The sequence below is a fragment of the Nothoprocta perdicaria genome, unplaced genomic scaffold (assembly GCF_003342845.1).
Source record: "Nothoprocta perdicaria isolate Ctin4 unplaced genomic scaffold, notPer1 scaffold_34, whole genome shotgun sequence".
Lineage (NCBI taxonomy): Eukaryota > Metazoa > Chordata > Aves > Tinamiformes > Tinamidae > Nothoprocta > Nothoprocta perdicaria.
Window position 1 is genome coordinate 2,469,103 of NW_020455577.1, and position 19,777 is coordinate 2,488,879.

Genomic DNA, 19,777 nt, shown 5'->3' on the forward strand with positions numbered 1-19,777 from the left:
AGACTCGTTGCTAGTATTTGTCATACGGACATTGAGTGCTGGTCCTTCCAAAAGCTGAGAGTTAACTTGCATCTCAAAATGTGCTGACTCGTACTCAGTTGCCCCTAGCCATTGGTGTCRTGGCTAGGCCACACACTGACCATCCTAGTAGAAGAAGGAGCTGAAGAAAATCATGTGTCTGTTGATTGACTGTGTTTTTATGATAGCATGTCAGGCATGGTCATTCAGTAGCATCAGCTAGTGTCCCCTTTATAGGTCTAACAACTTCTGTCTAAGAGGTAGACTTGGTACATTGTTTCATACCAACAACACCTGGGTGTGTTGTTTCAACAATGCAGTCTGTAATTTGCTTTGCTACTTACATGATTTTTTAATAGTTTGAATCTTAAAATACTTATTGTTGGGCTATACTTTAATGACAACAGTTCAGGCATGTTCAGAGTTTCWTTTTTTTTGGGGGGGTGGAGGGGGAAGGGGGCCCTTTTTTCAAATGATGAATATTTTACCATTAATTAGAAATTAGTGTTACAGTTTTAATGATGTCATTTCAGAAACACCTGATGAGTTGGTAACCATGGGCAAAGAGAAGAGTGGCATAGCCACAAAGAAATCAACGATGCTTTCAACTTTATTTTTAATGCCACATATTGAGTTTAGCACTGAAGTCCTCCAGAGACAAACTTCTACTAAAATATAATTAACAAAATATTAGTAAATAGATTTCTCTCCTACTCAAGTTAATGAAAATTTTCTCCTTGTGTTCACGTGCACAGTTTTTCCCAGAAAGCAATAGTTCAGATAAACTTGGAATCCTACTTGTCCACTCCCACAGGAAAGCTCCCTCCTGCCACCCATCCCGATTTCAGCAATAAAATTAGAGAGCAGGACAAGGGCTCGGGAAGTGAAGTAATGGGCTTGATGTAATAGATTTGGGAGGCACTTGTCACTCTTGGCAGACTAACGTAGCTGGAGGTGCTCGCAGCATGCTACCTGGCTTACTTGTCAGACCTATTTGATTGCTTTATGTTTGGAGAGCACTGCATAGATATATTTTAAAATAGAAAATGGAGATCTGTTCTTTGAAGAAAGCAAGTCCATGATAATCGACTTCATTTCAGAGATAAGGTTATTAATGACCTCTGTGAGCGTTCAGTGAAGACATGAGCGAAGCTTTTGTACAAGCTTCTTAAGTACCRAAACAATCAATACAAGTCGTAAGTACCGAAACAATAAATGTACAACTCAGCCTGTAGTCACCTTATTAYGAACTGATCATTCTACACTGGTGATATGTGCTGATATGTACTGGTATACAGCTAGCAATGATTTAAAATAATAATAATAATAATAATGTCTTAGTAATAATTCATTGTGGCATAGAAAAATGCCTGAAATAATCATTCATTGCGCTATGTCTTGTAGAGTTTACAAAATAATTAAATGGTTAGTATTTCATTTGGCAGACAAGTGCAAACATTCATTGGCTGGATGACACAACAAATTCTTTGACTAGCTCTGTAGCTTTCACTAAGGCTCTGTCTATAGTAACTGTTGAAAAATGTGCCAGATAAAAGGACACTTCTTTTGGTACATATAAAAAAGGTGGTGGCAAGGAGGCCACCAAGGTATTTTAAAGAAAATTACTGGGTGGGATGGTCTGTCTTTGAAAGAAGAAATGAGAAAAAAAGTCTTCATATGTTATCTGTAGAAATATAAATAAGTAAAGTTGGCTTTATACATTTCTTACTGTTCTAACTCCAGAACTACAAACAATTTTCATCAAAAATCAAATGGCTGCATAGAGGAGAAATTTGGTAATGTGATTACTTTTCTGTTTTGTAATAATGCAGGGAATTTTTAGATGATGATAAAAATACAGATGGAGGCTCTTCCTGATAAATTCAGAGTGCAAAGGACAGCCTGAATAATGTTTTCCTAAATACGGTGACATTAGCCAATTAGCTGTAAACATTAATTCTTGGCTTTTTTACCTGCAAGCTTGCAGTTAAATTGTAAGACATAAACTGGAAGCTGTTTGCATGTGTTATCACCACATAACATTCTAGAATGGAGACATAATTGATGGTTTTGCTGATGGTACATTAGGCAGAATTTAATTCATCTTCTGTGGGGTTTCTGCTAGCTATGATAGAACTACACTTTTGAAAGATGCAACATTAGCAAAGTTAAGTGCTTTTTTATGCATTTTTGTAGTATTCTATAAATGCAGCAGKTTTTTTTTAGCTAGTACATATGTAACACAGACCCTTTAAACTTATCTTTAAGGTGAATCTCTGCTCAGAAAGATGACCAATCTATTGGTAATGAATGCAACACTGTATTTTTTTCCTACTATTTTCTGCTGCACTTAGCCTTCTCCCTTTTAGTAAACCAGTGGGAGGCTGGGAAGTCCATCCCGATTCTTCCCCAGCGTCCTGGRTGTGATGAGGCACTTGCACGAGTCTGGGAACTGAACGGTTCCTACACATTGCAGAAAGCAAAATTTCAGTTCTTCCTAGAACTTCCTGTATGACAGAGAGATACCAGGCTGCTCACTCAGCTTGCACACGTGCCAAAGAACAGAGATAAGTATCTTCTGACATAAATATCCTCTTAATCTGTAAGCACACAATAGGCTCTTTTTTTTTTCCCTCAGAGCTCCTTTTTCCCCTCAGGAAAGAGCCTATAATGTGCCTTCTGTAGCAAAATGATATCCTCGGAATTACCAGTGGAGACATATGGACTTAAATAGGCTTGTACTGATCCAGCTATTTTGTATTCAGTACAGAACTATTGACTTCTGTTATTGCACAGTAAAGAAAAAGCATCCCTTTCCCACCTCAGGCACTCAGCAAAAGCATGCTTTTAAATATGTTAAAATATATACAGAATTCTGAAAAATGGATTAAGGTGTATATCTGTTAGATACGAACTAACTGTTGGAGAACAGTTATGTTTCAGTATTAATTTATTTTAAGCTTTCTCATAGAAAGGACCAACATGACACAGAAAAGCTTTCAGKTCACTTAAAGCTATAAGCGAGCACTTTATGGCTGCATTTTCTCAGTGCACTAACCAGTTACAAAAGTAGAGGTAAAAAAGGGAACCTTTTCGGCCCTTATTTAGTCTTGGATTTCTTATAAAATGTCAGAGCCCGCAAAGGGAGCTATGTGCCTGCTACAGAGCCCATTTAGAACAGAGCTCTGTGCTGTGAAGTTGTGTGGACTTGAGCAGTGCAGGGGAGCCGGCGTTCCTGCAGAGGCAGGTGCTTGTGCAACGCTGGCTCCCACCCGCCCGGCAGCAGCGGCCACCCTTCGGCTGCTGCTTGCAAGCCTGCTGGGAGCCACCCCCAGGGCCACCAAGAGCAGAAAGGGACCGTGCTCACATGTCAGCATGAAGAAACACTTTGGATTCKGATTCCTGTCTGTCTAAGTACCGTCTCCTAAAATGAAGCACTGCTTCAAATTTGTTACCAAGGATGGAACAAAATTGAAGATGCCCGACTAAGTGATTTGGCAGTCTGTTAATAAAGTATTTTAATGATATTTTAAAATATAGTCTAAAATGTAAAATTACGCAAAGATGAGTGAAAAAGTCTAAAAAACCCATTATAGCTGTTCAAGTCAAACAATAGAAGCAATTGCCTGAGCAGATTTCCAGTATTAGGCAAACTGCAGATGCCTCAACATCTATTCTTAGCAATTCCAAAAGTATTTCATTTCCTTAGCTACTGCATTACTGGGCGTTTTCATGGTATTTAGCTGATTTTGCAGTCTAGCAGGGTCAATACTAGGTCAATATGTAATGATTTGTAATGAGCTGGTACCTGCAACTCTTGAGACCAGACATTATTCTTATTAGTGGAGGTCTGCTTGCCATTTTCTAGATGTTTTACTTTCAGTTATCATAATGTCTGGTAGTGAACATGACRTTCCATTCTAGCTGCAGGTTCTCTACCTTTTCAATGTTCACAATGAGTTCTCAGCAAATACTCTTGTTTCCAGCTTGCTTTACAGAGAGCTGGATACATATTTTGTTCAGCAGTTAAGTAGAATACTAAGTAGGCCAATAACAAGGACAAAAGCATATTTTATTCACGAACACTTTGTATTGAAAAAAATAAATAATGTCCAAAGTGTCCAAGTGTTACACTGGTAGCATTTTATGCAGCCTTGGTCAAGTATTGTAGCCTTTATATAAAACTTTCTCTTGAAGAATTGCAATATTCAGTAGGAAATTTACTCTCACAAAGAACTGTATTTCTTTATAACTGTCAGCATTTATCGTTATGCAATTGTGTGGCCCTAAGACAAAGAGTAAAATTTGACCATTATTTTAGCCAGTGGCTGGAATAGACTATTCTTCTCATATAAAGATGGACAGAACTTAAGAGGCCAAGTGCTATTTTACACTGCTATTATCAAAAATGGTTAGCCATGGCTATTAGAAGAATAAACTAGAGAAATAAAGTAGGAGAAAATCAAATCACTGTCTCCAAAATGACAGAACAGACTTTATCAATGCACTGACCCACTTGCTCCCAGTCTGGCAAAATGAGCAAACATTACTCAGCATTTCCACACAGAATCATCATCTCTGTTCACTGTCTTCTTGCATACCACCTTGCAACATGCATATTCTCCCTATGTTTTCTACATGCGACACTCATTTTTCAGGCACTGCTCCTTTCAGAAAAATTCCGTAAGTTATGTACACTACCAAGCTGCACTACCTCTACACTATTTTAAGAATACAGAAATGACCATATTGTGTGAGACCAAAGAGCTATCTAATATGGTTTATATTTCTTCAGCCCTTTCTCACCCTAAAAAAAAAAAAAGAGGCAATCAAGTGATATTTCCTACAGATGTTTTCCTAGCCTCCAATAATCTTCAGTTTATGAATTTCATGAGAAAACAACATTATTTTTATATTTAATACCCCCAATAGATTTTTCTCCATCCTTCTTAAACCCCTGTAATCTTAAACCCCTGTAATCTTAAAAGATTTCAACATCTTCTAGCGAAATGTTCCTCAGAAGAACACATTTTAGGTGTTTGAGTCTACTATTACTTTCTGTAGTCTAGATTATTACCTATTACTTTTTATAAACTTCATTATTATCTGCCCCTGTATTTCTTCTAGAGGCTAGACTTACCAGTGGAGTGAGAAGGCTGGGATCCTGTGGAATTTTCTCCCATCTTTCCCACCAGTTCAATGAAGATTAGGAGAGTCTAGACTCCACACACTTGAGTGACCTCTTGGTTTGTATGTAAACCACCACCTCCACCACCACCACTTTGTGGTTTTGAATAGCCAGTATTTCCTTCCATAGAGTGAGAACGTTTCCCTCTCCCATGCAGGCACATACTGCTTCCAGCCCCAAAGTTCCAGACTCCAGCAGTACCAGCTGCTAACACTTTCATTGCAAATATATTACTCTGTCTAAATATATTATTTCTACTGAAACTCTTTTATCAGCATGTAATAAAGCGAGAAAAGGCAAAATACATATATATAATGAAAACAAAAGGATTTTGATCACTTACCAAGTGAAGATAAGACATAATAAGGTGGATATTAAAATGAGGACTTGGTTAAACATTGCAGACTGTGTGCGTTGTATGGCTCTGTGAAGATCATTCTATATTAATGGAAAATAGGTGTTATTTTTGGATTTGAATTAATAAAGGCATGAGCTAATTCTATAGAGAAATTATATAGTGCCCTCATAAAATGGAGTCATTGAAATGCATTGAGAATGTGCTGATCGCTTAGAGGGGCGCAGCTGTGATTCAGTGATTATTTAACAGGTTCTTCGTTCATTCTGCCATAATTTTGATAACGCTGCAAACTGCCTTCAGYTTTGCCCGCTGATGTCCAGCTTATAAATTATGTGGGCTGCAAGGACCAATTAGGGCAGAGCAATTCAGTCCCCTCTAAATGTGTGTGAATGGAGAAGAAACAAATGAACCAGCCAGTCTGACTTGCGGGAAGATTCTGCTAACTGAAGATTTCAGTTGATGTCTTTCTAATTTTGATGCAGAAAACACTTTTTGCAAGGCTTGACCATTTCTGTAATTTAACTGCAGATCTGATTAGTTTCCCAGCAAAGCTAGACAGTGAACTATACTGCCAAGATCCCATTAATAACAATTAATATATATTAACAATACATTAGACTTACAATCATGTTCTCCAAAGCATGCTTTGCCAGCCAACAATTTAAAAATACAGGAATAAATAGGTTTCTTAGAACAGGCCAGAAAATCTGAAAGAAAAATCAGCACATACATATTAAAGGCTCTTTTTCTTTAAGAGAATATTAACAAATGAAGCACTCAGGAAAAATCCATATTATTAATGTGTTTCCAGTGTCAGACGTGACTTTAAAATAATTTTATGTTTCTATGTTATGAACTGCATACAAGATCATGTGATAAAATAAGGAAAGTCAGTTTACAGTGAAGATACTAGAGATTCTTAGATATCAAAAAATCATAAACTAGCTATTTTATTTATTATGCTGTATCTTAAGTTAGGAGATTGAATTTGTCTCCTTTTTGCAAGGAAAGGGAAGAACTTTCTTGTTGTTGTCTAATTCTGTTCCCACAGGCACCAATCCAGCATCCATGCAAGACTCCCATTTAGTTCAATAAAAATTAGAATATTAATTTGTGCAGCTAAAGAAGTACAGTGCACAAGAGGGTATTCAAACATGTTTACCGTGATGATGAAAGGGACTGCATTAATTATTTCCAGCAGGAAGGGTATTCTCAGAATTTGTTCCCAGATATTTCCCTTGAAAGAAAAGGAAAAAAGAAAATCACATAATGTGATAATGATTCATAATGAGAAATACACATAATATTCCATAGCTCCAAGTGAAATTCCTCCCATTATTTGAATTTCAGGAAGATGATTTGTCAGTAATTTACACATATATGTCAAACAGTGAGAAGAGAGGCCACCCCAGCTAATTATGTTTTCTACTTTGTATAATGTACCTCATAGGTAAAAATATCGATTTTTAAATTTTTATTTGTATTACAGTTGTTCTCTGTTTTCATATTACCATATATTTTCTTGCTATGAGCCATTTAACAAGACAGCTTAAATTAAGATTTCTAATTGCATTAACTAGCCAGCTCATTCTCTCAGCTAATGAAATGTTCTCATTTAATGAACATTAATTTTTCAAAATTTTGAAAAGAATAATATATTCCTTTTTCTCTTATTGCATTTTTAGGTATCTTGACATCATATACAGCCATCTTCTTGTTTTGCTTTTTCATTCTTTCAAGGTTAGTTGACTTCTGTTTTTAAACATTCACAGATAAATGAGGAGATGAAGCTGTTGTCTTTAGGAATTTATTTTTACAGCAATACTAGTTTTTCACTGATTCTTCAACAAGCAATAGGTCAWCCTGACAGTGAACTCTTCTATTTGCAACTCTTTCTAGTCCCTTTTTCTTAGAAACCTTTAAATCTATAAAATGATATCCAGCAATTTTGATTATCTCTGCCCATGGGTGACTGCCGAACTAACATTTCTTGAGAATGATGAAGCACCCTCTGTACTGTCTTCTTATTCATAGCAAAGCATAAAGCCAAGAGGAATGTAGATATGTTTTGTTTTCCAAGAAGAAGATACCAGCTTATTTTCTGTTGATCTTGTTTCATTAGCCTGTGCATGTTGCTTAGTCTCAGAGGTTTGGSTGTCACTCTGTATTAATTTTGATTTAAGCGTTAATTAAGAAGAGAAATAACGTTAAGTTAGGGAAAGATAGCAGCACTCAATGGAGAGTCTTTTTTTCCTTTCAAGTCAGTTTATCTTCTTTTATCTTTAATCTTCTGCCTTACTACTGGTTTGAAAGGAAGAAAGACAGTCTAGTGTTTAATATTGGAACTAGAACTAAAAATCAAAGCTTAATTCTGCCATAGGCACTTTAGCTGTTTGGATCTTTATCTTGAAATGAAGGGTGCTCCAACATACACTAGTTATGGTGCTGGAGGGTTCTCTTGATCTCTTGATCTGCTTACCACGTGTTACAGAATGGAGATAATACTGCTACGCTTAACACGGCTGAGCTGTGACTGAATGCTTAGGTGGTAGGATGAAAATCCATTCATTAAACAAAAAGAGATATTTAAAATTCAGTAACTTCTAGCTTTACTAACGCTATGTATCATGAATCTATCATAGGTAATGCAATATCAAAATGCAGATTATATGATATTATTGCAAGAATTTGCAGTACAGCACCATAATTTCAGTTGCAATGATAAATAAATCCTTCTTTTGAAAATAACCATCTGGTATAGCCTCTGAATTTAAACAGAAGCCACATTGTGTATAATATTCCTCTGTTTTTTTTCCTTTTCACATTTGGAGCTCATTGTAGCTATTGGGCAGAAATTAATGTCTCCAATGTAATTGTGGTTGGCGTAAGTTAGACCTACTTCAGTGATCTTAAATATTTGATATGCTAGTAGTCCTTTGAACAGAAATAAAATTATGAGTCTACAGACTTGAGTTTTTACTGGTAGGAATAATAAAATAAAATTTAAAAAAAGACCTCCAAATCTTTTAATTTATTAACCCATTCTGTGTTTTCACTCATTTCCTKATCTTTTATGTGAGCCTTCTTTTCTAAGCTAGAAAATAATGATCGTGGTTTCATGTTTCCTTGTATTTTTATTGTTCCTCTCTAAAGAGAATACAGAGCCAGGATTAAGGAACTTAATTCTTTTGGCATGTTCTACATTAGAAAATATATCCCTAGTCTTGCCTTTTAATGCTACAGGTTTGTGTATGTTCTCATACAAATTCAAATTCCGTTGGCAAAATTAGTCTTTCTGTTAGTAAAATAAAATCCATTATTGAAATGTTATATTCCGGCGATTCATATACTCATATAATTTCCATTCATCTCCCTGAATGGGAAAAAAAAATAAAAAACAAAACACAGTAATTTATCTGTGCAGGCAAAATGCTGATGTGGTTCAGTGACCTAGTGTTGCTTGCAGCTGTAACGTTCTGGCTCCCACACACAAGTACATCGTGTCTTCTGTAAAACTGTCTCTTGCAATAAGAGCACATGGTACTGACCAAAGTAGATAAGGGTGCCTGTGCCCTGGTGACACGGTAGAATTGCCAAATATCTGTGACAAATGTTTTGGCAATGGAAATTTCTGATGTAGAATATAGTCTTTTTTAGGATTTTGCAAACTCTCATGTCAATGTAGGCTGTTGGAACACAGCTTGTAAAACTTTTTGAATCTAAGTGATGAAGTTTTTGGATCCAAGTGATCAGCTGTGTAATACAATGCTATTTTCTTTGCATAACCTACCATATAGAAGCAATAAAACAGGCAAATTCATTTAAGTGTATCCTAATATCTTTATACTCTCCTCATTTTTTGTGTGTCAGGTCACTTATAGGTAAGTGCTAGGTAATTCTTTGGAATATTCTCTCAGATGATTATTATACTCCTCCTTGAGGTAATCTGTAAAATTCTAGCAATGTTTGTGATAAAATCATCTTTTTCTTCTTGTTGTCTTCCTGTTTGTTCTCTCACCTGTGCCAAAATTGTAAGAGCTCTGGAAATGTTGGCATGAAATAAGCGATCTGTCTCAGATTTATATCAAGACTGCTTTGCTTTGTTTGCCCTGGCTGTGCAGAAAGACTTTACAATGAGTGAAAAAAATAGTCCTTTTAGCTTGCCAAGACTAAATGCTCTATCATGATGTTGTTTTCAGACTCTTAAGCAGAGATCCAGGACCCGAGGGGAGATGTTTTTGCATCAGGTGGATTGCCAAAGTGCATTTCAGTACAGTTATTCTTCCTTACAATATTTTTATATCCTTGAGTAAAAAAAGAATACATAGATTCCTATGTATTTGCTATTCCTATGTATGTTGCTTCAACAGCTCAGCTTCTACTTTGATCCTGAATTTGTAAGATGGAAAGAGGGTTTTTTTTTTTTTTTTTTTTTTCAGACGTCAAGGAAGCAGGTAATTATAACGTTGAAAATTTACTTAAGCCAGTCAGGTAAGAATATTATCTTTTATGCAAAAATAATTGCAATGACTATTCAGCTTCTGATTACATATTTTGGAATTTCCTTGACCCACAGCAAGTACAGTTCTTTTTTTTCTGTGAATTTTTTTTCTGTGAAAAGTATATGCAGCAAATCGGGATAGGAGAGCTCTCTACTCATTCTGCATTAGGAAATAACTCATCGAGGGAGTTTACTTGTAGATATTTCTTTCCTCTTGTGTACTCTCTGAAATTTGTGCAAGGTGCAAGCACACTGGATAGGCAAAAAGTGCTGCTCAGTAAATTCAGGGACTGTAGGCGTTTTTGTGTTTTTAGGGCTTAATAAGTTAGAGAGCTTAGCGAAAGTAGATGATATAGTATAGTATAGGGCATAGAGCTTAGGGCATGGCGCTCGGAAGATCTCGCGATGTCACCGGAGTTAGGAGCRTAATTAATTTATGCAGTTTACTGATAACCCCATGCCATACAAGGCGAAAAGTAGAAATTAGTCTCCCRATTGGGCAGTAGGTGAGTTTCCGCATTCAGCTGGAGTATATAGGCAGACTGCACTGCGCAATAAAGGCCATTTTGCCGCATCCCCCATAGTGATATCTGTGCTCTAGGGCCCTGGGGTGAGGACAACCCCAGGTCAGTCCAGCTAGCAAACAAGGCTTGCCGACCCCCGCCGGCAACAAGGGACAGTATAAATTATGGCTGTTTTATAATGTGGGTTTTGAATATAAGACTACAATGTGTTAATTTAATTGGGTTATTTCTAAGCTTACCAAATGAATGCATTATCTGAAGATTCATGTAAGTACAACTTTTCAAGGGAAAGGCAAAGACAAAAGTGTTTTGTATTCACATACTTTTATCAGAAGATTTCAAGACATTTTACAAAGATGTACTAATTGATAAGAAATGGATTTGGGCAGGTGAAAATAAAAGGTCTGTTTTGGCCTAGTTTTTTGGTGCCCAATTCTGAAAGCATGAAATTTGAGCTCTGGATACTAAGTAACCTTGCCTTTGAACCAACTGACAATTGTGTGTCCATCGCATAATAATTCCATAGATATATAAAATTGTGCACTTGAAATATCAGTATCCAAAACCAAAGGTGTATTTCTGAGGCACTGTACTCACTTGAAAACAGGAACAGCAGTCCAATCCTAGTTAGAGGGTTCACTCTATAGCTTTAGATACAGTGGAGATTCAAGTCAGGCAACTCTATGTGCTTACCTTGTAGCTTAGATAACTCAGCAGCATCGTTTCAAACAGACTTATTAAAGCCACTGAAACCTTAAATGAAGAGAGATAACATATGTTAATACTAGCTTCTAAAGAATATATAACATAAAAAAATTGAAAAATTAAAGATTATATAAAACAGCTTTTCCATACATCCTCTGAAACCATCTCAGCCAACAACATAAAGCTCCAAGCTTAGAAACTCTCATTTGTTTGAGTAAAGCATAGGCTTTAATGCAAGATTGTAACCATGTGCTATCAGTGTCTCTATTTTAGAAGTAAATTGGACACAGTAAGCTGCATGCCTCGGTCCGAATGTATTTACTCAAACTGTGCCTACTTTAACCAAGCATTTGAAAGGTATATTCATTAAGGGAATCTTTATTAAAATGTTAGATTTGATGCAAATAAAAACCACCACAATGGCACTGCATTAAGCCCAGTGCAAGAACATAATGGCATAATTATTCCAGAAGCATAAAGAATTTTTAATAGAAAAATACAAGGAGTATTCCTGGGAGAATTCCTATAAATGGTTTTGAAAGTTTGGAGAAATTGAGAACTTAAGTAAAAGAGTATTTTCTATATACCATAAATCATGTAATTTTAATAACTGTTAGATCACTTTTAAGGGCCGTTGAGCATTTGAAAGTCCTGTTATTTTCAGTTAGCTTGTTATTTGGATTTCCGAAAGTAGTGACAGGGTAGTTACACCTGTTTTTTGAAGGAAAGTAAAACAGTAGAAAAACATTATTCCAGGAAATAAAATTACTGAAATTCAATAATGCAGCTTGGGTATGTAAATCTACATTACATTCTTTGGGAACTGTTTTTTGGGTTTTTTTGTTTGTTTTGTTTCTTCCCCTGGAAACCCAATAAAAACATGAATCATGAAACATTCCTTTGAGATTAAGGACCAGCCTATAGAGCAGTTATGAAACCAGTCTCCCTCAGTTCCCAGCATTATAATCCCAAGAGTAATCTTTCATCCTTTAGTGAAAGAAAGGACCACTATGAATGAATTTCTGCTTTGGGCAGTAACATGCAACGCCATGCACAGGTAAAAAAGAGAGGTTGCTTCGATGAGCAGGCTCTTGGACACTGAAAACTGAACCACATAATTCAAAAGCACTCAGAGATCCATAAAGCATTTTATATAATGCATCTACTGTAATATACTTCAGTAAACATACAAGCTTCTAGAATATGAAGCAACTTTAATTTTCTAGTAGATTTAATACAGAAGCCCAGAAAACACATTACAAAAGCTAATCTTAGGCAATTACAAAGTATAAACTAACCATTATAGAATATAGCCACTATTAAAGCAACACACCTTGATAATTCTAGAAGAAAAAGCTAGACTAACTCTACAATATTTTTGTAATGCTCAATACTTTATGAACATATTTGTAAAGCAGTTAGCCTCATAAATTGAAATCGAACAGCTCATATCATGGTATCTTGTTTACTTTATGTTTTCTTTGTACTCAGTCATCAAGTAGATTGTTAATATTACCTTTTCCATTTATCGTTTAACATCTCTAAAATGCTACAAATCAATACTGCTTAGGGTTATTAAGTGGAAACAGTTAAAATTGCCCATTCATACATTACCTGTAATCCCCATAAAGGCAAACTTCGATTCACCCAAATAATAGGAGACCTGTTCATTATAATGAGAAAATAAATATGATGTTATTCTAAATCTGATTAATGTCCTCACCAAAGGGAAAAATCTTGTGTACATGTCAATGGAAATTAAAGCAAACTCATTTTTTAAAAATGGTTCTCAGTAATAAAATTTTGAAATAAGTTATCTACTTAGTACTGACATTCTGTTTGTCTTTCTAATCCAGAGCCAATCACTGAGTTTCCTTGAGAATAATCTAATGCACAGTGATGCCAAAGTCTGTTATTGGCCTCAGGGCTGCTCATTCATCTGCCACAATTCTAGAAAGAAAGCAGAAATCCTCAATTTGAGGTTCTGATTCTAGAGCTGCAGGGGAATAATTATTTGTGGTAGGACTGGAAGTAATTGCTTGACAGCTAAGGAGCTTTAAAATGTCACATTCCTGTCTTCCAGTTTCCCTCCCTACCCACCACTAAGCAGACTTTTGGTTTGTCTTTTCTAAATTAGGAACTCACCAATCAATCATTCCAGGTGTGTAGTTTTGACTTGAACAACTCCGGTTGAATTCCTTACTGATGGTTGCCAATATATCCATGAAAAGTCCGTTTTCATTAGCAAAAATTGGAACACCATCATAGAAGAATATAAAGGGGGGAAGGGGCATTAAATGGATTATTAAAAATAGATTATAGATTCAATATTTTAAAATACTAGCTAGAATAATGGATATAGTAATTCAAAAATAATTCTAATAAAATAATTCTATATGTTTTAGGTAAAGGTCTATAAAGCATTTCAAGTTACATTTTTTAAAGATTCATTTACAAGATCAAATTGAAAATAACTAAATAACTTACAATATATTTTCAAGTTGAACCAAGTATACAATAAAGGAGATGCAGAGATACTAGAAATCCCATTACAAAGACAGGTTGGGACACAAAGCGTATGTGTATCTGTAATTGCTATTCTCTCAACAGGAAAGCCTGCATCAAACTATAGTTCATATCCACCTGTGAGGTGGCCTGGGTTTCAGGCAGCCTTGGTAATTCAAGTGGGAAACCGTTGGCATCTATGCAAAAAGAACAAAAATAAAAGCTGCTGTGTACATATAGTCTGATCTTGCCTTGAATGGCTGGTACAAATCTTCCCTTTAAATGGTCATGTAAGGAGGTGGGAATATCTTTGTGTAAATGATAACAAATAACATTGTCCCTGGCAAACAAGATCAGGAGAAAGGGAGCTCTGGCCCACTAATAGCTGTATTTTTACCAACTACAAGGGTGGGACAGGCCTAAATAGTATCCCTTAGTAAGGCTGCTTTGCATCTTAAACTCTCACTCCTGCTGCTGGCCCTGAAGGAGTGAGTGATAGATACCAACTTGCATAGCATTTCTGGAAGACGGGCAATAAATCTCCTCCCAGAACTGTCACTTCAGGAACAACTAGGAGACAACTGTGGCTACTCTTATCAGCAATCAAGTAATTTCTTTTATTAGGCTGTGACAGAGCGCCTCGGGGGAGATCTCTGAGCAAGGCAGCTTAGGAGGGATGCCTTATGTAAGTGCCTGAGTTCTCAAGCCCTCAGGGTCAGGATGGACAAAGCCATTGACATTAATGGGATACCCTTCGGGCACGGAACTGGACTTGAGGCACAGCTGGTAAAATTGCAGGCTTTGGCAGCATGCAGACATGACTTATCAGATATTTCTAAGGCAGTCAAATACTATACAGAGATGGAACAAAGGAACTTCTTTGCTAAACTATACTAAAACATGTAGAAAAGATGACTACACACTGTCGTTAGTTAATTATTAAAAATTTTGTTTCCAGGAAAGGCCTGGAGAATTAAGCAGTCTGCAAGATGCAGAAAAATCTTTATGTGTGAATATAAAAGTATGAAACTACATCTGCTAGCAATAGAAGTACTGACATATTTTTATCTTTCTGACTTTTTAATATGCCCTACCTGTCCAGACATGTTTGCCTTATAAGATTCTCATTTAAGCTAACTTTTGTATTAAGAGTTCTCATAACAAAACAATACCAGCAGCTTCTCCATGCAAGAAGTCATCATCTGAACTTTATATTTCTTTTCCACTAGAAAATTACATTACTTTAAATTAGATCCATGAAGTCCAATTTTACTTTCTGCCATGCAATTGTGCTGGAAGCTTTGATACCAAATGGATAATTTATTCGAAAAGAGTATAGCAAGATCATTGTTTTATTCTTTTTATAAAATCCCTTGGTGATATTATATTAGGCATTTTTTTATATATATATATCCTTTTCAGGTTTGGGATTTGGGGGTTCTTTTTTGTTTTTAAAACAGCTCTATTTGCTATAAACTGTATGTGAATTAATACAGCTGTTTTGTACTCTTGCATTATATTACAAAGTATTGCTCCCTATGCATACTTCTCAATATCTTAATACTTAAATATCTCCCTGGTTTCACATTACACATCTTTTCCAATCCTGAATTTGTATGCTTCTCACTGAGGAATAGCAAATAATGTCGGTTTAAAGCCCTGCATTGTAATTTTATTTTATGAAATCTTGTCGTCTTTTTTTTCCCCCAGTTAAAGCATTAAAAGTAGCAGCTTGAAGAATCTTGTAGGAATGTTCCTGAAGGTCAACATCAACTTACATCAGTCACTACAATCTCTGCACAACATCCCATTGGCAGAACGTATTCTGAAATAAGACAAAGGGAGGATGCTGACTGGACATACTAGTGGCAAGGACAGCGGGAGTGAATAACGGTGCACGGAACTGTTGAGACTCTGTATCCACGTCCCTGGATGCCATTGTGACCTTTGCCGTTTTTTCACTAACAAAGAAAGTTATTGTTCCGTTCAGTTGTTGCATTCTATTTAAAACATATTAAAACTAGGTTTTGGCAAATTTGCACAACTTGATCTGAACTCTAATGGAAGATACAGGTAAGCAAGAGCTCTTGGGGAGGCCAGAGAAACAAGCAAGCAGGAGCTTGCTTGGCCTTTCTGCCAATATTGTCTTGACCTGACACAGCAACCATTGTTATTACAGCAAATTCATCCTGTTAGATAACACCATTTTAGATACAAACTGCAGTTAATAAAAAATGGTGCTTGTTAACGTGCAGAATAATAGAGAAGATTTAACATCGGACATTTTAGGCTAAGGAGGAAATCAATTTACAATTCTGTATAATTAATCTAGTTTAAACTTCAAATTAGAAAATAAAATCAAAGTACAACATTGAATGAATTATTATCATTTTATATAGAATTATTAGATTATAATTGTTTATTTTGTAGTTTTATGTGGTTGGTTGTAAAATGCACGAGAAAACATCCGAGTATCCACACAGAATACCTTTAATGCCAGTTGTGAGTATGCAACAATCGTGCATTAGGACCATGGAAAATCATTGTTACAGAATGTAATTTTGGTTTCCCTTTCTTATTTGTTTAGGGAAAGCAGGATGGCTAGAAAATTATCATCCCTGTCCTCTACTTGAATGCTCAGTTTCATGTATTCATCAGCTTGTCCCATGGATCCGGGGTTTTATGTAAAACTGCAAAAATTCTCATATTTATGGCACGGATAATTAAGAACCAAAGTATATACTAAATGCACTTCCAAATGACATTGCAAGGTCTAGGTATTTAGGCAGCTGGAAAAAAAAAACAACAAAGCTGCCAAGGAGCATACAGGATCTTTAGCAGGAAGCCTGGGAAACTGCCTTTCAGTGGAAGGCTCAGAACACAACACACTTAAGAGGCAGCAGAAGGATATTGTCATCTAGGACTATTTCACGCCAAATAAGAAGATTAATGCTCCGAAGTAGCAGAGGCTTACAGCTGGTGTGGACACTACCTGTGCATACCTGTTGGTCTGCTTATGACTACAAGTATGGTAGATATATTATCTGATAGACTGTTCATTATTACTTTCAAAACACAGCTTAACCATCCATTTTTCCACGGCTCAAGTCTCCCTGCTTTGCACATACCAGTCACTGTTCTTATCAGCATTTAAAATCAGTGCTGCAGAAACTGGCGTGATGTTTAGAATTTTATTTTTGCAAATATAAACATAAATATGACACAAATGCTCTATGCAATACAACCAAAGATACATGTGCTTTTGCACAACTATATGAAATGCACAGTATCTGAACAAATAGCCAACATGATTTTAATACTGAAGTAAAAAGAAACTGTTACTTTTTTACTGCACAACTTTATGATTCCCATTCAAAATACAAGACTAGCTTTCTAATTCATTCAGAATATCTGTAAGACATAAAACTAAATCCCTGTGGTAGAATACCGAACATTTATTTATGCAGTTCATGTAGTTCAAGTTAAACAATGTTTTCAGAGAACAGATAACAAATAAAACATTACCATGCTTGTCCTTGCGTAGGATCATCTAGGAGCACACGAATTATGTATAAGAAACAGCTTAGTAGCTTGAGAGAAAAATTGAATAACCGTATTCTTAGACCTATTTTTAAAAGAAAACAAGAAATTCAAGTTCTTTATAGTTTAACTCATTTTTAAAGTAAAATTATTTAAAAGGAACTAGGACAGCCCAGCCATGCTGCATYGTACCAAAAATCCGTCTAGCCTATTAACTTGTCTCTGATATCGGCTAGTCTGTGTCACAGGATAGAACACAAGAAAAGCCTCTCAACTAGACATATAAATCTCTGGATTAAGACTTTGTGTTTTAATATGCAGATCTACTCATTCCCTCAAAGGCCATTTTATGCCATTCATATTTGCTGAAGTCATTATTTGGACCTTTTTTAGTTTTCTAAGTTCTTTTTTAGAAAGGAGAACAAAAAATACATATAGTTATTTGAAATGCAAAATATAATGTCATGACGACATACTTTCAGTCAGAAGCAGAGAATAAACAATGGCAAGTAGTCAAGTATCAGTATTTGGAAGTCTTTATGCAGCTTTTCATATGGAATATATTAATAATTTAATATAAAATACTAAACTGTAAATATATATTAAACTGACATCTGAAAATCATGTCAAATATACTCCTTGAACACTGAATGATTGAATAATTGTTCTAGGGACTCTGGGCACATGGAAGTATTCTAGGTGACAGCCCCCAAATACTCTCCCACATTAGAGTACTTCCTAAAAATGTACACCTAAATCCTAGAAGTCTGCACAAAGACAGGATTCTTTCAAATAGATCCACATGGACACTTGGTTCTAAAAAAGGCAATTTAATTCAATGTTAATTGGAGTTAATAGAGCCATTGTTTACCGCAGTGCAACTTAACTGTACTTTAATCAGGTTTTGTAGTCATTACAGGATTAGTTCAAATCCTCAGTCTTGTTATGGCATACAGTAGTCTTAAAGTTTCGGCCCTGAAAATACCTTTGTCTAACTCTAGGCTTTAAAGGCTTTCACTCCGGGTTTAAGGTCAGACTGTTGATTAGATGGTAAAAGGCAACTTTATTTTCAAGCATTATTATTCTTCAGACTTTTGAGCTGAGAATCCAGTTTTGTGCAACTGAACCCTTGTAACCAAAGCAGAATACCAGTGACCGAGCCTCACACAGATATGTTTTAATTTGCACCAGCCATAGGTAGATATCTCTTACATGTCACAAGTGTATTAGTAGGCCCACTGAATTCAATATAATTAGTTCAATGGTTTGAGGAATTAAAGTCCCATTATGCTTACCCAAACCGCTGTGAATACATTCACTTTTAAGGAATGTCTTAAGATGTTACATACTTCACCTTATTCAGCCTTAAACTTAAAATAATACAACACAGACAAAGCTGAAAAAATGRCCCTCTGCATCACCCAGCCCATTAAAATGCAACTTAGAGCATTTATAGAAAAACATAGAAAATACAGAAAAATATAAAACACAGAATCTTCAATATTTTAAAATGCAGACAATGAACAAAAAATATTATGTAATATTAATTACTATGAAGTTTCACTTTTATGAGAACTGGAAGCAACTTTATAGCATCTTGCCACCTGTAAACTAGGGGTTAAATCCTGTGCTGAGGTTCAAACTAGGAGAAACCCCACAGCTGTTAGTGGCAATTAGATTTGTGACCATTACCCTAGAGATTCCCCTTGCCTTATCAAGCCTAATTAGCCACAGACTATTTATTGCCCAGGGAAGAATGGTGAGATTGTGCTAGTAAGTGCATCTAGAGGCTTTGGAAGGTAGGTGAGTAAATGTGCTGTAATGCTGTTATTTCACTGGGCAGAGCCTTGCTACTTTTCTTAGATTCTGCTATAATCCTTGTTTTTGGTTGGTTTGTTTTTTGAACTGTTGTTGAAAAGATATGAATTGTCTGGCTGTGTTAATCCTTCTGTGGAAGCCTCCTGCACTATGAATGGTTGCTATACCAACTAAGCTATCACGATGAGAGGAACAGATGATGGGGCAGGAGGGAGCAGGACTTGCTTCTTTTCCCCACCYGTATCATCTTGTCTAACTGTTGAGCGAGTATGCAAGTCCATCATCTGCAATTTCTCCAGGTTTTATCTCTGTAAATGTCAATCTCAATCTGAAACATTTTTATGTTAGGCCAGCTTCTCATTATTTTTTGAAATCTTATGTTGGTTAAATGCCAGTAGGAAATGGCGCCTTTATGATAAAGCTAAATCAATATAGGGAAGCCATGTTCTGGATTCTTGTGTTAGGCTCTTAATTCTGAAGTCTCCTCCCTGAAAAAACAGAGCATTTAAATAAGTTCCCCAAATCTATTTCTGATATGCCCCAAAGTGCTCCAGGACCTGAATATCTGAGCAGGAATAGCTATGTACCACACAAGTCTAAGTAGGCTTTTCACAGAGATG

General features: G+C 35.9%; 1 protein-coding gene across 1 annotated transcript in view; it reads right to left on the reverse strand.

Annotated features, from left to right (window-relative positions):
- KCNT2 (potassium sodium-activated channel subfamily T member 2) overlaps positions 1–19,777 on the reverse strand; it is a 128,389-nt gene that overhangs the window by 73,375 nt on the left and 35,237 nt on the right. The window contains exons 3-9 of the mRNA XM_026043863.1: positions 17,325–17,424; positions 13,440–13,496; positions 12,909–12,957; positions 11,283–11,342; positions 6,727–6,801; positions 6,188–6,271; positions 5,550–5,644 (exon numbers count right to left, since the gene is read on the reverse strand). Coding sequence (XP_025899648.1) covers positions 5,550–5,644; positions 6,188–6,271; positions 6,727–6,801; positions 11,283–11,342; positions 12,909–12,957; positions 13,440–13,496; positions 17,325–17,424 — 520 coding nt within the window. The remainder of the gene's footprint in view (positions 1–5,549; positions 5,645–6,187; positions 6,272–6,726; positions 6,802–11,282; positions 11,343–12,908; positions 12,958–13,439; positions 13,497–17,324; positions 17,425–19,777) is intronic.